Source organism: Pinus tabuliformis, chromosome J (assembly GCF_031772625.1).
Source record: "Pinus tabuliformis cultivar Carrire ecotype Pingquan chromosome J, CPIR1, whole genome shotgun sequence".
In the NCBI taxonomy this organism is placed as follows: Eukaryota; Viridiplantae; Streptophyta; class Pinopsida; order Pinales; family Pinaceae; genus Pinus; species Pinus tabuliformis.
The window spans coordinates 84,605,018-84,626,237 of NC_142295.1; the positions used below are offsets into that span (position 1 = coordinate 84,605,018).

Consider the following 21,220-nt stretch of genomic DNA (forward strand, 5'->3'; position numbering starts at 1 on the left):
GGAGGGAAATCGAGGCTCAGAGGGAGTCACACCGAGAACTTCTAGAAGGGAAGTAGAGGAGCAGTGAGATGGCAGTGAACGGGGTAAGAGACCAGGACAGACTGGACGGAGCCTCAAAATTCGTAGTCTGGAAGGCCAGAATCTTATCCATTCTAGATAGGAACCGTCTCAAGCAATTCGCCTTGAGGACAATAGCGGTCCCAGTTGACCCAGCTGATAATGATAAGTACGAGGATGCAATGGCGAGGGCCAAGAACATCATTCTTGATGGGGTCAAGGACCATGTAGTACCATACATTGTCGAGAAGAATACGACAAATGAGATGTGGGAGGCCCTAAAGAAGTTGTATCAACATACTTCCGTGCAGAGGAAGATGCTACTAGAAAACGGTCATACCAGATGTAGAAGGGAGAACAGATCGACCCCTTCCTCGGTCGTTTGAAGGAGATCTGAGATCAACTGACTTCCATAGGAGCCACGTCGGATCAAGAATTGATAGTGAGAACAACCCTGAACCCAGTCTTAGAAGACTGGGAGGTGTTTGTCCAGAGCATACTGGGTAGGGCGACCCTTCCAGATTGGGAGGAAATGTGGGCGACTCTTCGCCAAGAAGAGATCAGAAGGCTAAGCAAGGCGGGAAGCAATGGCATGGGGATTAGAATCAAGGAGGAAGATGAGGATGCTGCCCTAGCATCTGAGGGAAAGCAGGAAACACGGAAGAAGAAGGACCTCTCGAAGGTCAAATGCTTCAACTGTGGGGAACTGGATCACTATGTGAGCCAGTGTCTGAGGAAGAAGAGCAAGGGAAAGGCTTTCAAGACCAGGGCTGCGCCAGCAAGGGCGGTGAAGGAATTAGAGACAAATGATGACTTTGCCTTGAGTGCTCACACGCCACTTGAGCGGAAGTGGGGAGACATCGAGCTATAGTCAGACGAACCAGAGGTGATGAGGGGCAGCATCCTTGAGGTACCCAACCTCTTGGATTATACCTTTGCTACGAGAGCCCCGAAGAGGAGTAGCAGGACTGGTGGATGTCAGTAGAGACGGATGCAAATGGAGTGACAGAGGGAGCTACAGTGCAGGAGTCCCAGGACAACGTGAGGCAGCAGTGCGAGATGCACAGAGCTGATACAACAACGTAGAGGTCAGAGAGGGAGCACTTGTCAGTGACAGAGGGAGCTTCAGCATCAGGAGTGTTTCTAGCTTGACGGAGATGTCAAAGTTGGGAGATCAGTTACTTACTTCTCAGTAATTGAGTTGCAGTGCAACAGTTAGCAGTGGCAGTGTTATGGGTGCACGATGCAGCAGTGGCAGTGGCAGGGCCAGGGGCAACAACACGGATGCAGAGGGAGCTGCCGTACAGATGCACCAGTTGCAGTGGTAGAGGCATGGGCAGTAGTACAGGATGCAGCAGTGTAGAGGATGTCTGATGCCGGATGATTAGAGTGATACTCATTGAGGAGTATTACTAGAGCACAGTCCTCGCTAAGAGGGAGTGTTGATTTGGGGTAGCATCGGATGTGCTCTAGCCACGAAAATTGGTGTAGAGGCTACATCACATGAGATCTCCAATACCCAGAAATGGTTTGGGCAAATTCTGAATAGTTTGGGAGATATTAAAATAATTAATATTTTTAATGGAGTCCCTAAGTCTAAACTTAGGGAAAATAAAATATTAATGTGAATTAATATAAAACTGTGTTAGAAGGGTCCAAAAGTCATGGATCAAGCTAGAGTTAATCATAGCTGTTGATTAGGGACTTAATCTCGGCCGTTGATTTGTCAACGAGAAAAGTATAAGAGGAGGCTTGAGGGTCACTTGGAGAACACACCGAGTTGATCAAGAATTCTATTTTCTGGCGCTGGGCTTGCTGAGGAAATTGAAGGAGTGGTCAGAGTTGCAACTGAGGGGCAGTGAATATAGAAGTAGAGAGGCAGAGAGGGTATCGGGAGAATCAGCGCAGAAGTCGAGAGAGAGGGACGCAGAGCCAGCCAGAGGCCACACAGAGCCAGCTAGGGCCCACGCAGAGGCAGCCAGGAGCTGCGCAATGCCTCAAAGAGCCAGCGTGGGTGACGTAGAGGCTCTAGAGGCTGACGCAGTGCCTCCAAAGGTTGACGTAGGGGTTATTGGGCTGATGCTGGGCCAGGAAGGTCTGCAAACGCTGGGGTTTTCTTGGGGTAGATTGGTACTGGGAGCCGTCGGAGTGTTTATCTGGGGTTTTAGCCGGAACATTTGTCTCTGACTGAGAGGTACTACTGTCGAGATTATTCTCTGTTGGGTGAGTTGGTTTTGGCACCTAGATTGTATTAAAAAACTGCATAATAATAAAACCCTCAGATCGCTGCACCGGTTTTCCCGCATTGGGTTTTTCCGGGGACATTGGTCCAAAAACAACGGTGTCACTTGTGTGCTTGTTTTGTTTCCTTCAGTTGATGATCTGTAATGTGTTGAGCATGTACTTGTATTTATTTTCAGTATTTACATGGTAAATGACTTGTTAATTAATCAGAACAAGTAGGCAGAAATAAATCAGAAAAGTACATGAAGGGTTTCTAACAGTTAGAATTAGAAATTCCAACAAGATATCGAGAAATTCAATGGGCAGAGTAAAGCTTTAGAAGCTCAAAATGGAAGGTCTTTTGGTGGACAAAGATGTTAAATCTCCTAATACTTGCTCAGATTTATTTTCTCACGACAATTATTTATTCCCAATATTTTATTTAATTAACCAAATAAATTTTGAATTACTGAAAGTGAAAAGTAAAATCACTGGTATTTTAACATCTCTCAATATATGCATGGAAAATAAAAATTTGGAGAGATCAATCACACATTGCAACAGATAAATGCCCACAACTATTCTTCGTCATTCATTAACCTAGAAAATCAGGGTATTTGTCCCACGTAGAATTATAAGGAAAAATACATTTAATAGAACCTGTAACTCAACCCCACTAGATAAATGTGGCACAAGGAATTCGACCTCTTGGAAATCGGCGTTTGAAGGAACGGCTTGGAGAATTTCGGCCTAACAATTTGCCAGCAAAATGACCTTGAGACTTCCCTTCAAGCTGCCACTGCACCTTAGGATATTTGGCCTTGGCAAATCGGCTTCTCTAATCAAACCAACTTCCCTCCCTCTTCAGTTACTCGACCCTGCTATCTCCAACAATTCTGCCTCTTGGATATGCCCTCGAATCCTCTTGTTGTATTTGTCCTCTATGCTTCAGTCTGCTGAGCCACTCGCACAAAGAAAATCACTTTCTCTTATTTTGTCTCCTCTCATTTGTCTTCACCTCTTCCTTAGGCTTCTTTTTATAATGTTCATCAAGCCCATATCCCTAACCCTAAGTCACTTAAATAATTAAATTATTTATCCTTAGAAAGAGACATAATCGTCCACAATAATCAATTTACTTTAATTATTGTACTTTTCCTAAGTTAGACTTAGGAAAGAAGACATAAATCACTTATTTCACCAAGAAAGCAACTAAAGTGGCAATAAATCATCTTTTGCATGCCAAGACACCAAGCCTATGTAGAATACTTTTCGAAGCTACCATAAGCTTCAACAAAAGATTAATGGATTGATGTGGATTTGAGTACTACATTGACAGGGATGTCAAGGTAAGACTAGACCAAGTTAGATCAAAAGGCAAAGAGCATAATACAATTATGTCTCTTAGATTTAGTATTATTGAATGTTTCAAGAGAAGTTACAATGAAGGCATTGTGGAACAAGTAAGGCATTGTGGAACAAGTAAGGGATTTGTATTAGTCTAAGTCCTTGGTGAATAAATTATTCTTGTGAAAGAAGCTGTATAACTTGAGGAAGAAGGATGGAGACTTTGTGATAGAGCAATTGGATACCTTATATACTGTGGTATGTCAACAATTATCTATTGATATTAATATCTCAGATTAAGAGAAGTGTATCAATTTGTGCAGTCCCTACTAGACTCCTGGGATAGTTTGGCTATTGCCATTGGTAATAATGCAACAACTTTACATTTTGATGAAATAGTCTCATCATTGTTATTGGAGGAGATGAAACAAAAAAACATGAAATTTCAAAACATATATTGACTTATCTATGACAGGATGCTCCCATGATAAAATTAAAAATAAATCCTCAAGTGGGAGATCTAAATCTAGGGGAAGATTTGTAAAGGTATGCCGGAGATGTGGAAAGAAGGGCATTATATGAAACAATATAGATCCAAATGTGTTGAGAGATCGGAAGGGATCTGTTGTTGCTCCTTCTACAAAAGCAAAAACCTCATCATTCAAAGGAGGGGATGTGTACTTGACTTCTTCAAGCACACATGCAGATCATGAGGCATGGCTGGTCGACTTAGGTGCATCTTTTCATATGACAATTGATAGGGAGTGGTTTTGCAAGTATGATGAAAAGTATGACAATGGTGATGTTTACTTGGGAGATGACTCGATAGCCATAATCATAGGATGAGGAAAAGTTAAGTTGAAGCTCATAGATGGAAGGATTAGAACAATTTTTGATGTTTTGTACATTCCAAGATTTGCAAAAAATTTGATTTCTATAAGCAAGATGAGCGACGCAGGTGTGTAAACAGTGTTTGAAAAAGAAACCTATAGGATGGTTCAAGGAGCAATGGTATTGCCGCCGGGAGTTTGGATTGGAACTTTGTATAAGTTGCTAGGATGCACTATAGTGACAGATGTAATGGTTTCATTACTCGTGAGAGTGGAGTTGAAGAAGGAACAACTGCTATAGTCTTTGGAGAGAAGACTATGCTATGGCATCAAAGACTGAGACATATCAAAGAGAAGGGCCTTCTTGTATTACATGGTAAAGGTATGTCTAATTTCTCTTTAAATTTCTATTTCTTTGAACATTACTTATATGGGATGCAAAATCGGTTAAGATTCTCATGTAGTGCTATGAGGGCAAAAGGGATATTATAGTTGGTGCAATGTGATGTGTTTGGACTCGTGTTGTTTCCATCACCAGGTAAATTTGTGTACTATGTCTCATTTAAAGACCACTTCTCGAGGAATACATGGATTTATTTCCTTAGTAATAAATTTAAAGTCTTAGACAAATTTAAAGAATTTAAGGCTGTTATGGAAAATCAGATGGAGAAGAAAATCAAGGTGTTGAGGACGAATAATGGTGGAGAAGTCAATGGGAATGAATTCAAGAAAATTTGTAAGAAGTGCAATCTAGTAAGGCAGAAGAGTACTCCAGAGTCCATACACAGCTTGTTGATTTCTGGTAGCATCTGATGTGCTGTAAGTATCAAACTTTGCAGGGTGGGTTGGGCACATGTATTCCAAAGAACCCAAAAAGTTTTATGGGAAATTCCACCCAGAAACAATTTTATTAAAATAGTTAATTATTTTTAAAGGTACCCTAAGTCTAAATTTAGGAAAATAAAATAATTAATGGATATTAATCTAATTGTGGGTGTAACTTCTAGAAGAAGACGAGGATCAAGCATAAATGATCTTAGCCATTGATTAGCTTCTAATCTGGGTTGTTGAATGTCAACAAGGAGATTATTTAAGGAGGCTTGAGGGTCACTTGGAAAGACAAATAGAGTGAGTTCAGAAGTTCGATTTTCTGAAGCAGAGCAGCTGCCGGGAGAATATAGATAGTGAGCTTGTGTAGTGAGGGGCAGGGATAGTTGGGTTGGAGTATCTTCTCCAGAGCCCAGGATACGTAGAAAAGAGGCAGAGAGACACGAGAAGGAGGTAGCGCAGGACCCAAGAGGGGTTGACGTTGAGCCAAAAGGGCTCAAGCAGAAGCAACACAGTCCTTTAAGCAGAAGTCCGAATTTGCTGAGGGAGCTGACATTTCTGAGCTAGGAGGGTTGGAAATTGCTCCAGAAGGCAAATCAATTGCTAGTGCAGCTGACACAAAGGCTTAGAGGATGACGTACGGCCCACGCAGGGGCAACGCATAAATAGCCGGGGACATGTTGCTTCAGCTGTCGGATTAGCCAGAACTTGCTGGGTAGAGTGAGGTAATCTCACAAATTTCTTCTGCCAATTTATTTCTCTGTAACTGGATTGCCGGGAGGGCATCCAGAGTTGTATTTAGAAAACTACTGCATAATAATAAAAACCCTCAGATTTGCTGCACCGGTTTTCCCGCATTGGGTTTTTCCGGGGACATTTGTCCAAAAAAACTGTGTCACTTGTGTTGTATCTTTCTCTATTGTTCTGTTCTTGTTTTGGGCATATTATTTAATTGGTGTAGGCTGCAGTGTATTAGCTTCGATATTTGCTATAGGAAGCAGTAAATAATTTGTTTCAGTAATTAACAAATAGGAGAAGTTTAATCAGTTGCTGCAGTAGGGATTCCGGTTTACGGAATTTTCACACAACTCAACAGAATGGAGTCGCAAAAAGGATCTAGAGAAACTAATGATGGACGAGATGCATAGGATTCTCATTGCATATGAAATGAGGAAAGAAAAAGAAAAGACATCATAGAAGGAAGTGATTTTCAAAGCATTAATGAAGACAAAAGGACACAAGTCCTATGATTGTTCCAACCATGAATCAAATATAGAAGAAGTACAACTTGTGAGGAAGCTAAAAAGAGGATCTGGCAAATTCAAAGGTATGCTGCCCTTCAATTTTTTTAATTGTGGTAGAGTAGGACACTTTTCTGCTAAATGTTCATATGCATAAAGGGAAGATAATGATAATGAAGAAGAAGATAACAATAAAAGCAAATCTTATAGATGCAAAAGAGGAAAATATACTAAGAAGAAGAGTTTTTACTCTAGAGAGGACAATAGCTTGTCTGAAGAAAGTGATGGATATGTTTATGATATTGACAAAGAAGAATTCCTCTTCATGGCCATGGAATCAAAGTATATTGATCAAGAAAATGAAGACGATTAGAAATAAAAATCAGATTCAGAAGAAGAATGCCCTTATTTTCTGGCAAGTAGGGTTATGATTTGGTTTTAATTTGCATTTTATGGTAATTCTGCATTTATATGATATTGTCCTATTGATAGAAATCACATTTAATAAATTTAAATTGCAGAATCTAGCATTAATTGCATTTTCACTCCAAAAGCAAGTTAAACATCTAGATATTTATTGCTGTTTTATGTATTTAAAATTAAAACCATTAAAAACCTTAAAGTTTCTTTATCACTTGCTTACCTCTTGATATCCTTTGTTCCTTTGTTGGATCGATCATTTAGTGTCTATTTCTTTGTTGTTATATGCTATTGGATGCTGTAATAGTGCATGCCATAAAACACTGGTTTATTATTATACCAACCTTCTTCGAGTCTATTATGGTTGGTGGAAAGTGTGCTCAAGTACTCGTAACTCGTATCTTGCCTTCAAGGTTTGGTTAGTACCTTCTCCCATAACCATTGGATACTTATCACTTCTGAACCCACCTTTGTTGAAGATCTTTGTAGGTGATTTTATCTGCAATTCCCTTAGAGAGCCGTTTGGCTTGGAACCCTAGTCATCTAACTTCTAAGCCTTGCTTGGGATGCCTCCCTTGTGGGGATTGCTGGATGGTGTTGTCATTGACAACATCAGTCTTTGAACGCTCTTGATATTCAATTATGGATTGTAGTGATTGGAAGCTCCCATGGTCAAGAAAGGAAGAGAAGGAAGCAAGCCCCTGAATTGTGGTCATAAAGCCCCGCCTTTGATGAAGAATATGTCAGGGAAGATCAATGAATTCTCACATGACGATTTCGATTGTGTAGTCCTCATCATCCCGTTTCCATTCGTAGGTGGCACGCCATCTGGTTCCTCTTGGTTGAGGAGATATGGTGAATTGAAGTTAGTATGCACCAAATGCATGAGGCCAACTCACCCAATTCCGCCTTTGGTTGAAATATTATTTTCAAATTAATCTTATTATAAGCACAGGTGGGCCCTGATCATGTAATGCGGTCATATGGACCTAGGCGTAAATTTCAATGATTGAGTTTGGTCAAAGATCATAAAATTTGAAGACCCTGTTTGAAGGCATGTCGTCCCTGCACGAATTTTAATGATTCAACATTATTAACATGAATATGGTTGGATGGTTTATTGTTTGTATAAACCGGCCTAACTGAACCTATATATACAATGAATTTGTATTTGATTGATTGTGCAAAAAAAATAACTCTGTAATCGTCCTTGAAATTTTTTCAGCGAGGAGTTCCTATGTTCTGGTTCGCGTCAAATTTGTGATCACAATCATTAACATCTACAAGTGATCTGGAGTTGTTTTGTTATTATCTTTTATTGTTCTAGCACAAATCTGATATGTTTTATGAGGAGAGCATTTAAGGTTTGACCTCAGCCTCTGTGTGATCATGTTATCAAGTTGAATGGTGTATGTTTCAATTTCCACTGTTTGAATTGGTCTTCGACAAGTTGATATGGTAATTGAAGAAATGGGAAACCTCAATTGATCAAATCGGTTTCAAAATCGGTTATTTTATTGTTTGTGATGGGAATACATGCAAACATTGTCGCAATCACCTGCGATTAGACCTCTCAACAAAAATATGAAATTTGGCTAGAAGCTTGTCATGATAAAGTGGTTTACTTGACTACCTTTTATGACGGCAAGGAGTTCCTGATTAATATATGAATTCAATTAATTCTCAAAGGCGAAATAGATGTTGCAGATCATGTGTCTGTTGAAAATTGGGCAGCTTCAGTCAAAATTTCATTGGTAAATCTTAAAAGAAAATTCATATTTTTTGTGTTTGACAAGTCGACCTCAAAGAAGTTAATGTCGGCCCACATGTGTGAAAAGACCTGTCCCAAAATGCATATAAATAACCTATCGTTGGAGGCCATTTTGACACATCGCATCAACTCACTTTCATATGAATTTGCAGAGGCAATTGCACACGTGTGAAGGAGGGTAATTTCTCTTTTGGCCGCGTTGACTTTTTCTGTTTTGTTTCTGCTTGCATTGACCTATGTCGACTCTCTTTCACTGAATTTCTTGACTATCTTGAAGGTCGAATTGAAGGAGACCTTGAACAAAAATTTTTGGACTCATTTTCAGAGGTTCACTGTAGGGTTGACTAGGGTTTGACTGCAGGGTTGACTGGCATCTTTGACCGAGATTTACATGATTGTTTTGACCGTGGAAGGATGAATTTACTATTGGGTTGACCAAATTTTTCTGGGTTGTTTTATTGTTTACTTTGACTAAAAGTTGCAGGCCATTGACTATGGTTGACTAAGCTGTCACAGGTTGAATTTCAGCCCTCTGTTGCAGACTAATTTGTGGACCAAATTTGACTTTTTCTCTCTCTATTGACTAAATTTTGATTTGTTGACTTGGTAAGTCAAAGCTTGACTTTGACTGGTTATTGGATGTACTATTAGGCTGATGTATCTCATGTTGAACATTGATTGACTAATAGAAGAAGAATTGATTAAGGGTTTTCCCCCTTGTGGGGTCTTTCCCTTGTCTTTGACCAAAACCTCTATCTCATTGTGCTTGGCTATCTTCTATTGTGCATTTACTGTTCACTGTTCTATCTATAATTGCTTAATTGTTACTAGGGTGATCGAAATTGGAAGCAATTGTTTTAAGTGATTATAACAACATAGAACATTGTGAAAAATTAACATGGTATCATAACTAAGGTGAAGGTTAGCCTAAGGAGACTATAGAGCACCCCTTTGAGACACTCTATTCACTGATTGGTGATCACTTTCTTGGGCAAGGTGATTACTTCCTATTTCAAAATTGAAGAGAAGTTGAATGATGCCTCCGACTTTGTAGCATGGAGGGCTAGATTGGATCTTACTCTTGAATAGAATGATGTGATGGAATATGTGCAGGGTCAGGTAGCTGAACCTCCTGAGAATGCCAATGCTAGTGTCAAGTCCAACTACAAGAAGGGTGAGATCAAGGCCAAGAAGATCATCATTGACTCTCTTAGAGATCATCTCATCACTTATGTGTGCAAGATGAAGAAGTCAAAGGAGATGCATGAGAAATTGATTAGGATGTATGACGTCAACAATCTAAGCCAGGTCATCTTTTTGAAGAGTCAACTCCGTGACATCAAGATGAACAAATCTGAACGTATTACAACCTAATTTATGAAGATCTCTGAAATGAGAGATCAACTTCTTTCCATTGGAGAAGTCATACCTGATAGAGAGCTTGTGCAGATGACCCTTGGAGGACTCCCCATGTCTTGGGAGACATTCATTACAAGCATTAGTTGCAGGAAAGAGCTCCCTACATTTGATGAGATTTTTGGCAATTGCACTCAAGAGGAATCCAAACTTATTTCCAAAGGAAGAATTTAGAGACAAGAAGAGGGAGAACCTACAACCTTTGCAACCAATGTCAAGAAAGGAAAAGGGAAAGGAAGACCTTCCAAATGGAAGCTTGAGAAGCTAGTTCCAACTTTCAACAATAATAGAAGGGACTTGTCCAAAGTCCAATGCCATGGGTGCGTCATATTTGGCAACATCGCCCAAGATTGTCATGATAGAATAATTGCGCAAAGTTCCCACAACAACAATAATGGCAACAACAACAACTTTGACAATAGGAAAAGAAGAGATGCTGCTGCCCATGCAAGTGTTGAAGAGTCCCAACACCCTGAAAGAGGTCCAAAAGTACGAGGTATGCTAATAATGTTGCAAGTTCTTAATCTGAATATGTTCTTGTTGCTGCTCTTTCTAGCTCATCTTATAGTATTGATAGCTGGCTGGTGGATAGTGGGGCATATAAACACTTTACTGGGTATCATGAAGTCCTCTCAAATTTGGTTGAAAGGGAGACCAATTTGAAAATTTTACTTGGGGATAATTCTTCTCATCCTGTAAAAGGGTTTGGTTCTGTTTCTTTTCATTTGGAGGCTGGTCAAACCATCATCTACAAGATGTATTGTATGTGCCAAGCCTAAAGAAGAATCTTGTCTCCATGCCATGGAAGACAAGGGTTTCAAATTGCATTCATTGATGGAAAAGTCCTTGCTTAGCCAAGGAATTCTAGCATGAGGGCAAGCTTCACACTTGGTGTTAGAAATGAAGGCCTTTACAAAGTTTGTGGATGACCAATTCAAGCATTGGTCCATGACACCACTAATCAGTGTGAGCTTTGGCATCGAAGATTTACTCACCTCCTTTGCAAGGCTTTGCCTGACTTGAGTAGGATGGTTACAAAGATACCCACGATCCGGGTTGATCATGAAGGTATATGCTATGGATATGCCAATGGAAAGAATGTCAAGGGACAATCCCCTTCTAGTAGCAGCGGATCTAAGGAGATACTTCATCTTATTCATTATGATGTTTGTGTGCCCATGCCTGTGAAATCTCTTAAGGATATTTATACTATGTGATCTTTGTTGATGACTACTCTCGTAAAACTTGGATCTTCTACTTGAAGACCAAGGATCAGGTTTTCAATGTGTTTAGGGATTTCAAGGCTCTTGTGGAAAATCAAACTGGAAAGAAGATCAAGATCCCAAGGATAGATAATGGAGGAGAATTCACTTCAAACGAGTTCAAAGACTTCTATAGAGAAGCAAGGATTAAGAGGGAGGTCACTATTCCATACAACCCTCAACAAAATGGAGTTGCTGAGAGGAAGAACAGGTCTATCTTGGAAGAAGCCAAAGCCAATTTTCATGATCAAAAGCTTCCTACGTTTTTGTGGGAAGAGGCTTCCAAAACAGGAGTCCTCATCAAGCCTTGGGAGACAAGACTCCTGAAGAAGTATTTACAGGTGTGAAATCGGAAGTTGGACATTTGAGAATATTTGGTTGCCATCTACTTTCATGTATCAATGGAGAAAAGGTCAAAGCTTGAGGCTTCAGGAAAGAAAAGTATGTTTGTTGGTTATTGTGAAAATTCTAAAGCTTACATGATATATGCAAGGAAAAATTTAAGGATGTAAATTTATATGAAAGTTTAGAAATCTTGGCGAATTTTAGTAGTCCTTAATATGCAAACTTTAAAATGTTTAGTGATACCTTTGTAAAAATACTCTGATTTTTAATGATTTTACATATAGTGTCTATAAATTTTTGGTGATTTTTAAGGTAAAATAATTTTATACTATAAAATTTAGGCGAATCACGTTTAAAAAATTGAAATTGGCGAATCCTTTTTTTCTTTTTGCAAAAAGCATGAAAAATTAGCCTACCTATGAATATTAGCCCCTAAAATTTTCCCTAGATATATGTGCGAGGTTAGAAGAACATTGAGTTCAACCGAGATTTGAATTTTGGTGAAGATGCTACCCTTGGGAAAGCAAGGGACTATCCTGTTCCTGCCATGACTGGGAGAAGAGATGATACTATGGATGTAGATGTAGAGCCATCCATTCTTGAGTCGAACCTTGTAGATGAGCCTATGTCACTTGTGGATCCTCCTTGTGATCCTTCCATGAGGTAGAGGCCTTTGTGGCTTCGTGATACATTACAAGATGCAGTGAGACACTTAGCCTTGAGAGAGACCTTTAGAGAGAGCAAGCAGCCTCAATGTTGCCTTGATGAGTGACATCATACAATCTGAACCTTGTAGCTTTGAAGAAGCAGTGAAGGAACAAGTTTGGAGAGATGCCATGGCTGAGGAATATGAGTCCATCATGAAAAATGATGTATGGGAGGTGGTTCCAAGACTTGAGGGGAAGTCTGTTGTGACTTCCAAGTGGTTATACAAAATCAAACATGCAACTGATGGTAGCATTGAGAAGTTCAAAGCGAGATTCATGGCTAGAGGATTCTCCCAGAAAGAGGGAGAAGATTATGATGAGATATTTGCACCTGTTGCTCGATACACTACCATCCAATCCATCATTGCTCTTGCTGCTAATTAGGGTTGGATTCTTCATTATATGGATGTGAAGACAACCTTTCTTCATGGCATACTTAAGGAAGAGGTGTACGTGGAACAACCGCAGGGCTTTGAGGAACATGACAGGGAAACCCATGTTTGCAGATTGAAGAAAGCCCTCTATGGTTTGAAGCAAGCCCCCAGGGCTTGGTATGCTTAGATTGATGGATACCTAATGAAGCTGGGATTCACTAGAAGAAATGCTGATCTGAACCTTTACTTCAAGGTTGTCCAAGGTATGCCTTTGATTTTGGTTTCGTATGTTGATGATTTATTTGTGACAGAAGTGGAGCCTTTGATCATCCAGTGTAACAGGGAGCTTACCTCCGAATTTGAGATGAAAGATCTTGGGTTGATGCATTATTTCCTGAGCTTAGAGGTGTGGCAGAGACTTGGTGAGATTTTCGTTAGCTAGGGCAAATATGTTGCCAAACTCTTGGAGAGATTTGGGATGGTGGATAGAAAATCCATGGCCACACCGATGGAGACAAACTTCAAGAATTTATGCAGTGAAGTTGCAGGACCTGATCTAGTGGATCCTTCCATGTAACGATAGTTGATTGGGGCGCTGATGTTTCTAGTCAACATGAGACCAGATATATGTTTTGTTATTAACACCTTGAGCCAGTTCATGGTGGAACCTTTGCATGCTCATTGGGTGGCTGCAAAACATGTGTTGAGATATCTACATGGGACAATCAATTATGGACTGAGATATACCTCTGGCGATGAGTTGAGATTGCATGGATATATAGATGCAGATTGGGTTGGGAGCATTACTAATAGGAAAAACACATCAGGGTGTTGCTTTAACTTGGGATTTGCCTTGATTTCCCAGATGAATAGGAAGTAGAATTTTGTTGCTTTCAGTACAATAGAGGCAGAATACATTACAACTATTATGGCTAGTTGTGAGGCAGTGCGGTTGCAGAAGCTCTTTGCAAAGCTGTTTGAGTAGGTGCTTGATACAACCATGATATACTATGATAATGAACGCAGGATCAGTCTTTCAAAGAATCCAATATTCCATGATAGGTCGAAGCACATCAAAGTCAAGTACCACTTTATCAGAGACATGGTACTGTGAGGAGCAGTGAGGCTCCAACACATCTCGACAAATGAGCAGGTTGTAGACATTCTCACCAAGCCGTTGCCGAAAGCGAAGTTCATATTCTTCAGAGAGCAGCTTGGAGTCCAGGAGAATGTATCCCTCCCTGTCAGGGAACACTGCTGATCGTCAAAACTGAGCATATGCTATCCCTTTTCTTTATGGCTAGACGTGGACTTGGTGAAGAGGGATGAGCAACGAGGCTCTTGGGTGAGGGTACTCCTTAAATACATGGACTTAGCTGAGTACATACCCCAGTATGCATCCGACCCGCAAGTCACCTCTATGTCTTTATTGATCAAAGGGCCATGGACTTGGTTAAGCATGCCGAGATTGCCACCCATCTAGCTAGTGAGCTAGGAGACTTAGGTGTGTGTGATCTTTACCAAGGGCGGACACGCTTGCCATGGACTTGGATGCGGTAAATTAATTTCCCCCAAGTATTGGATACAAGTGTTCTACTACTTGATTATTGAGAATCAAGTTCGGTGTGTTAGTTTTTGTAGCATCATATGTGTACTAGCCACAAAATTTGGTGGAGAGGCTAAAATACATGAGTTATCCAAAACCCAGAAATTGTTTCTCGAAATTCAGCCTAGAAGTGTCTCAATTAGGTTATTAACCATTTTTTAAAATATTTCCTAAGTCTAAACTTAGGGAATATGGTTAATTAATTAGTATTAATTGAGATAAGGCGAGAATAGTCTAGAAACTCACACGGATCAATCCAGAGATGATCATAGCCATCAATTATGTTTTAATCTTGGCCGTCGGTGCTCCAATAGTGGATTATAAGAGGAGGTTGATGTGGTGTTGGAGAAGATACTTGAGCATTTCGATTTCTTGGCAGATTGATTTCCAGAGTATTAGCAGTGAGTTACCAGAGGGAGCTAGAGATTGAAGCAGTGAGTGAGGGGCAAGGGCAGTGATCCGGAGGAAGTTTTCCAGATTCGGAGAGGCAGCAACAAGAGGGCCAAGTTATATAAGTGAGGCAGTGCAGAGCATTGCGCAGTAGCTTTAGAGAGGGCAGTTTGATTTGCTGGAGAGAAAATCGTTCTCAGATACAGAGGCCGAGCAGAGGATCCAGAGGGCCGAAGAGGCGACTTTATCAACAAAAAAAGGCATAACGACTTCATCATAGACTAGTCAGAGGCTAGATGTCATAATGACTGCGCAGTGCAGCGCAGAGGGTGACACAAAAGCTTCAAGAGGTCAAGTTTTTAGTAGGCGAGTTGTGCCAGGATTGCTTGTGGAGGACAAATTGTGCTAGGATTGCTTGTGGAGGACAAATTGTGCCAGGATTCACAAATTGAAGGAATCGAATTTGAAGAAACCTTTGCACTGGTAGCTCGTATGGAAGCTATAAGGATGTTTTTGGCATTTGCTTGCTCAAAAGGATTCAAAGTCTATCAAATGGATGTAAAATCAACATTTCTGAATGGGGAACTCAAGGAAGAAGTCTACATGGAGCAACCAGAAGGGTTTGATCTAGTAGAAGGAAAAGACTTTGTATGTAAGTTGAAAAAGGCATTATATGGGTTGAAACAAGCTCCTAGAGCTTGGTACGCAAGATTAGATCACTATCTACAACAACAAGGCTTCAAAAAGGGGGTGGCAGGAAGTAATCTCTACATGAAGATGGACAAGGATAAATTACTAGTCACTCTTGTATATGTTGATGATCTGATTTTTGCTAGCAATGATGATGAGATGAGCCATGAGTTTGCTCAAAATATGTCAAAAGAGTTTGAAATGTCGATGATTGGTGAGTTATCTTACTTCCTTGGACTACAAGTATCTCAAACCACAACAGACATGTTCATATCTCAAGAAAAATATCTTAAAGACATGCTTAAAATATATGGGATGGAAGAATGTGCACCTATGAGCACACCGATGACCACAAACTGCAAATTGAGCAAAGATGATGAATCCCCCTCGGTAGATGCAACTCTTTACAAGTCAATAATTGGAGCTCTCCTATACTTAACTGCTACAAGACCCGACATTATGCAAGCAGTAGGAATGGTGGGAAGATTTCAATCAGCTCCTAAGCAATCCCATTTGTTGGTTGTGAAAAGAATTCTCAGATACTTGAAAGGAACTCCTGACTTTGGTCTTTGGTATCCCAAAAGCACAACTCTTACAGTGACAACTTACACCGATGTTGATTGGGCTGGAAGCGTGGACAATCGAAAAAGTACCAACGGAAATGCATTCTTAATGGGAGATTGTCTAGTATCTTGGCTCAGCAAAAAGAAATCATCTGTCTCTTTGCATAGCTGAAGTCGAATTTATAGTTGCTGCAGATTGTTGTACACAGATACTATGGATGAAGGAAGCTTTGAAGGATGTCAACATAGAAACTAAACAACCGATTACAATCTATTGTGACAACACTAGTGCCATCAATCTCTCAAAGAATCCAATCATGCACTCAAAGACCAACATATTCCAATCAAATTTCTTTGTGAACAGGTCGCTGAAAAAAACCTCAAGTTGGGGTACATCAATACAAAATAACAAATTGCATATATCTTCACAAAGCCTCTTCCACGAGAAGCATTTGAACACCTTCGCCAAAAGATGGGGGTTATTGCTCTTGCATCACATTAAATAATCATCTTCACAAGAGTAGGGAAGCATGTCAAGGGGAGTAGCATGACAAAGAAAACAATTTGATAGGGGGAGTACTTGGCCACCCCATTTGCCATTGATGTCAAAGGGGGAGAGGATGTTCAGATATTTCCATCAATGACAAAGGGGGAGACTGTTGGTCAATAATTGTCATTGATAAAATATAACTTTCTTGATGGACATTGATTTGATGACATATGATGTCATGGTTGGAAGTCACCAAGGATGATGCATGGTTGATGACATGAATGCCACCATGATCACATGGAAAACTTGGAGTCATGATGATGACACACTATGATGAGGACTGTCTGCACAAAGAATTCATGCATAGTCAACAAAACAATTAAATCTGGACATCTTGAAGGCATCATCTTGAAATGAATTATAGACGATCTGAAAGAGGATTGTTTCTCCTTTCCAACGAGCCCTTACACGCCTCCAAACTCCTGGTGGTTAGAGAGAAATCGATGTTTTTAAGACAAAATATAATTATTTATTTATGGAGCCGACCTGTACTTAGTCTCTCATGTCGGCCTACCTATAGGAGTCATGTCTCTTCGCATTAGCACTAAAATCACTATATATATGGGTGCTTGGACATCACTTTTGACCATCAAGGATTCAATGATTAATACAGAGAAAGATTACTATTGTTCACAACTCATGAACATCCAAGAAAGAAGCCTAAGAGAACCTCGGACTTTTCGCACCTTGGACTTCTGCACAGTGATAACCCACATTGGTAAACGAATTCTTGGATTGACTGTCTCGTTACAGGGTCTCTTGGATTGATTGCCTCATTACAGGATTTCTTGGATTGACTGTCTTGTTACAGGGTTTCTTGAACTGACTGTCTCATTAAAATTCTCGGATTGACTACAGTGCTTCTCGGATTGGTGGGAGGGTCTTACCTCAAGTCTGTTGCCTTACACCTTCAGAACCGAGCAACATTCTTCAGTACTTCTTTTGTTTATGCATCAATGACTGTTTAGGAAGTTTCATTACCTCAGGTAGACTCGGACAAAGAAGATACTTCGGACATTACAGAAGATCCTTACTTGTATTCTCTTGGATTGTTGACTGTAATCTTATAGCTCAGACTGTTGGAAGAGTGCCTCAGACTATGGTAATTCGGACATTGCAAAAGATCATGACTTATATTCTCTCGGACCGTTGACTGTAATCTTATAAGCTCAGACAATGATACATCTTGAAAAGCTCGATCTCCTTAAAGCCTCGATTGTGGAAGTGTTGGAGCTGTATAACAGTGGTGGATTCTCTATGGTGCAGTGAAGTGAAATGACCAATTTGTACAGTGGCTTGGAGCTTGTAATGTAGCTGGGTTATGGTATTATTAACTGAGTTTGTAGCAATAGTGAAGTCCAGTGGAGGACAAGGTACAGTGAAGAGTAAGTGAAGTCAATTTCAAGTATTTATGGAATAGTGAAGAATTTTGTCAAAGACATTCAAGTAAGTACATCACACATTCTCTATTAAAAGAAGCAATTAGGATTGGTGTCCTAGGGGTTGGAGCCCCTAAACACAAGGTTGGAGCCTTGAGAAGAATAGGGTCGAAGCCGTAGAGGTCATCGCCTCATTAAAAAGTCCAAGTTGGTGCTTGGCTATAGGTTGATGCCCTCAACTATTATTGTACTCAATTATTTGAAAAGAGGATTGAAGTCCTCTCTTAATAAAGTTATTATTTATTTCATTCTGATTATAATTGTGAAGAATCTAATTGGTAAAAAGAACAATTGAAACGAAATACTGATTCACCCCCCTCTCAGTATTTCCAACAGGGAGCACCACAGGTCATTTGCTTGGAGATCAAGGGGCCACCCCCTCATCGCTGTTATTGGAGCCCTCATATTCATTATGGCACATGAGGGACCTCATTTTGCCTTCCAACGGCCCTTCTAGCTACTTTCCTATCATTTCGACCCTCTTGAGAGGCTAATCATTCATGTTATAGAGCTATTTGGTGGGCTTGTCACCAAAATAGGGTTATTTTTCACATTATTTTATTATAGGGGTATCAATAGGGTAAATTAGGCCATTCGAACTCCTTCGAGGATTGTGGAAATATAAGAGAGGCATTCTATCAATTGTTTTCACTTGGATTTGGGATACATCTTTATAAAGATTCAGACCTGCAATTTGTGGAAAGATTTGGATAATTAAATGCATTTTGATGTGTGGAATTATTTCGCTCTCTCTCTTGGAGCTTCTATTTGGCAAGTTTATGGATGGATATACTCTTTTTGTCATGTAAGTGCTCTTTTCTTGTGAATTTCATAATGCTTCATGTCTAATGTATGGAATGCTATGTCATGATTTTACTTGTGCCCTAAAACTTAATGGGAATTTATGAAACACTTGTAATCTTGGCTCGTTGCATATGTTATTCATCTTGGCAAGAAGAATGGAATTTCCTAGGGGTGGGTTGTGTACCTTTTACCTTGAAACTCCATCAAATCCTGCATATGGAAGTGCATATCTTTGAGTAGATAAGAGTTATTTTCCTTGCAACGATTTAAGCAACACTAAATACCATAACCAATACTACTGATTCTTTCAGCGAAGGTGACTTGAAAGCTGTGTTGGAAGTCTCTTTCCTGGATTGACATGTTAATATGGTTATTAGTGGAAAATTTAGCATAAGAATTATAGCCTGGGAAGTTGCTTAGTAAAAGATGTCTCAAATCTCTCTAATTTAGGCTTTTATAAAAAAACACTATCCAGTTGTCGAAACAATCTGCAGCAGTTGAGATTAAAGCAACAGTTAGAGCCAGTGTTGGGAAACATACCATCTTCATCGGAAAAGAAATGGTCCCTTCAATTCTGAAACAATTGGGTTTGCAACATTGGTTGTTTCCTCCTACTATGGTGGCGTGGAACAACAATTGGCCTGCAATAACAAAGGCTCAAGGCTCCTTCAAGAAGTAGGGTTCTTTTAGGGAAGGCATTTTGCAGTGGATTCCTGTGGTGTTTGAGGAAAGCTGCCTGCAATGGATTATGGGTCCGATTTTTACATCTTGTGTTTTACTAATGGAAGATGGTGTATAACCTAAGCACCTTTGTATGTTTGCTCTATATCCAAGTATTCATCACTACTGACGTTAGGTGTCCAAATATCTGGACCTCATTTTAACAATTTTTCCATGGTTGATTTCATTTCAGTTGTCTATCTTGTCTTGTTCATTACTGCAAATTTGCAAGCATTTCCCTGTGTGTGTCTAGTTTAGGCTTAGGCTAGAGTAGATTGTCCGGTCACTTCTTTAGGTTACTCAAAAATTTGGGTAACACAGATTGGCAAAGGTTACCTAAAATTTGGGTAACACACACTGATGAAAATATACTTTTCTGTTCAGGAAATCATGACTGCAGGTCAGTTGATTAGATTTTAGTTTTCTTCTGGCAAGATGTTCCTTTTTAGAGTGTGGATGATTATGCTAACATAAAAACTTGGAACTATAGAAAAATATGAATGTCAAGTTCTTGATTTTGACCTATCAAACATAAAATTTTGTTGGTAATTTCCATTATGTTGCACTTTCTTTCAGGTGGCTGGGACAGGATTTGGTTCAGGTGATAAAGCAGCTGTAGAACTTCTAAAGCAAGTATGGTCAAGTGGTGGGTTAGCTGTAAGCATCATTACAAAGCCATTCAGCTTTGAAGGTCAAAGGCGCCAAAAAGAAGTAATCTTTCTTATTGTGTTTGTTTTGATTTAGCCTTTCTTGATTTTCATTGGAAATTTGCCATTTGTTTTGCATTATGTTTTGAGGACCATATGTGGTGTTAATTCTGCAAGCTATTCTATTTATCCACAAGAGTGCTTGTAGTGGGGACCATTTGTCTCTTATTGTGAGCATCCAAAATTAATTGGTGTTTATGGAGCAGTGACTTGTACATAAAATTCACAATAGTGCTGATGATGCATATTTGATTCAATAGGCCCATACTTTCTAACTTGACTGCTATGGAGTTTGGGTTGAATGCTAACTCTATGTTTCTATTATGGATCATGTTTACGAGAGACTAGACATAAGCCTCATACAAATACTTGTGAGCATAAAGACCAAAAGTGTGGGATCTTCTTAATGTGCTATAGATGGGATGCAATCAAGGTTGCTGATAGCAGCTTAAGAAGTTTGCAATGAAGGTCTATATGGGTATAGTTGTGAGATTTATGTAGTGGATGAGGCTAGGTGCAAGTCTTGGGTGACTTTGATGACATAGATATGCCCAGTGTTGTAGGAACATTCACCTCACCCTCGCTCCCAGCCCTAGAACTATGCTCCAAGCAGGAGTGCTCAAGGAGCGCCCTTGGGAGTGTGCTTTGGACCTATTGGGCATGCTTCCTACGAATTTGGGAGCATGGTGCTCTCAGAGCCAAGGAGTGTGCTCCCAAGGTGCTTCTTGGTCGCTTCCCAGGTGCTCCGTATACCCTCCTTGGATGCTTCTAGACGTTTCCTAATGGTAATGTTAAATTCTTAAAGTAACCTTTTACTTAAATTTTTAACATTACCATTAATTGTTTTAGGATGTTTGAGAGTAGTGCCAACCTCATCGGACTTCATATGGAGAAAATATAATTTCATATCCTTTAAAAATTCAGTAGTCT

At 39.9% G+C, this 21,220-nt stretch overlaps 1 protein-coding gene across 1 annotated transcript in view; it reads left to right on the top strand.

Moving 5' to 3' along the window:
• The window catches only part of LOC149225627 (protein ACCUMULATION AND REPLICATION OF CHLOROPLASTS 3, chloroplastic-like), a 142,267-nt gene that overhangs the window by 100,564 nt on the left and 20,483 nt on the right, over nucleotides 1-21,220 (top strand). The window contains exon 4 of the mRNA XM_089379973.1: nucleotides 20,160-20,294. Coding sequence (XP_089236099.1) covers nucleotides 20,160-20,294 — 135 coding nt within the window. The remainder of the gene's footprint in view (nucleotides 1-20,159; nucleotides 20,295-21,220) is intronic.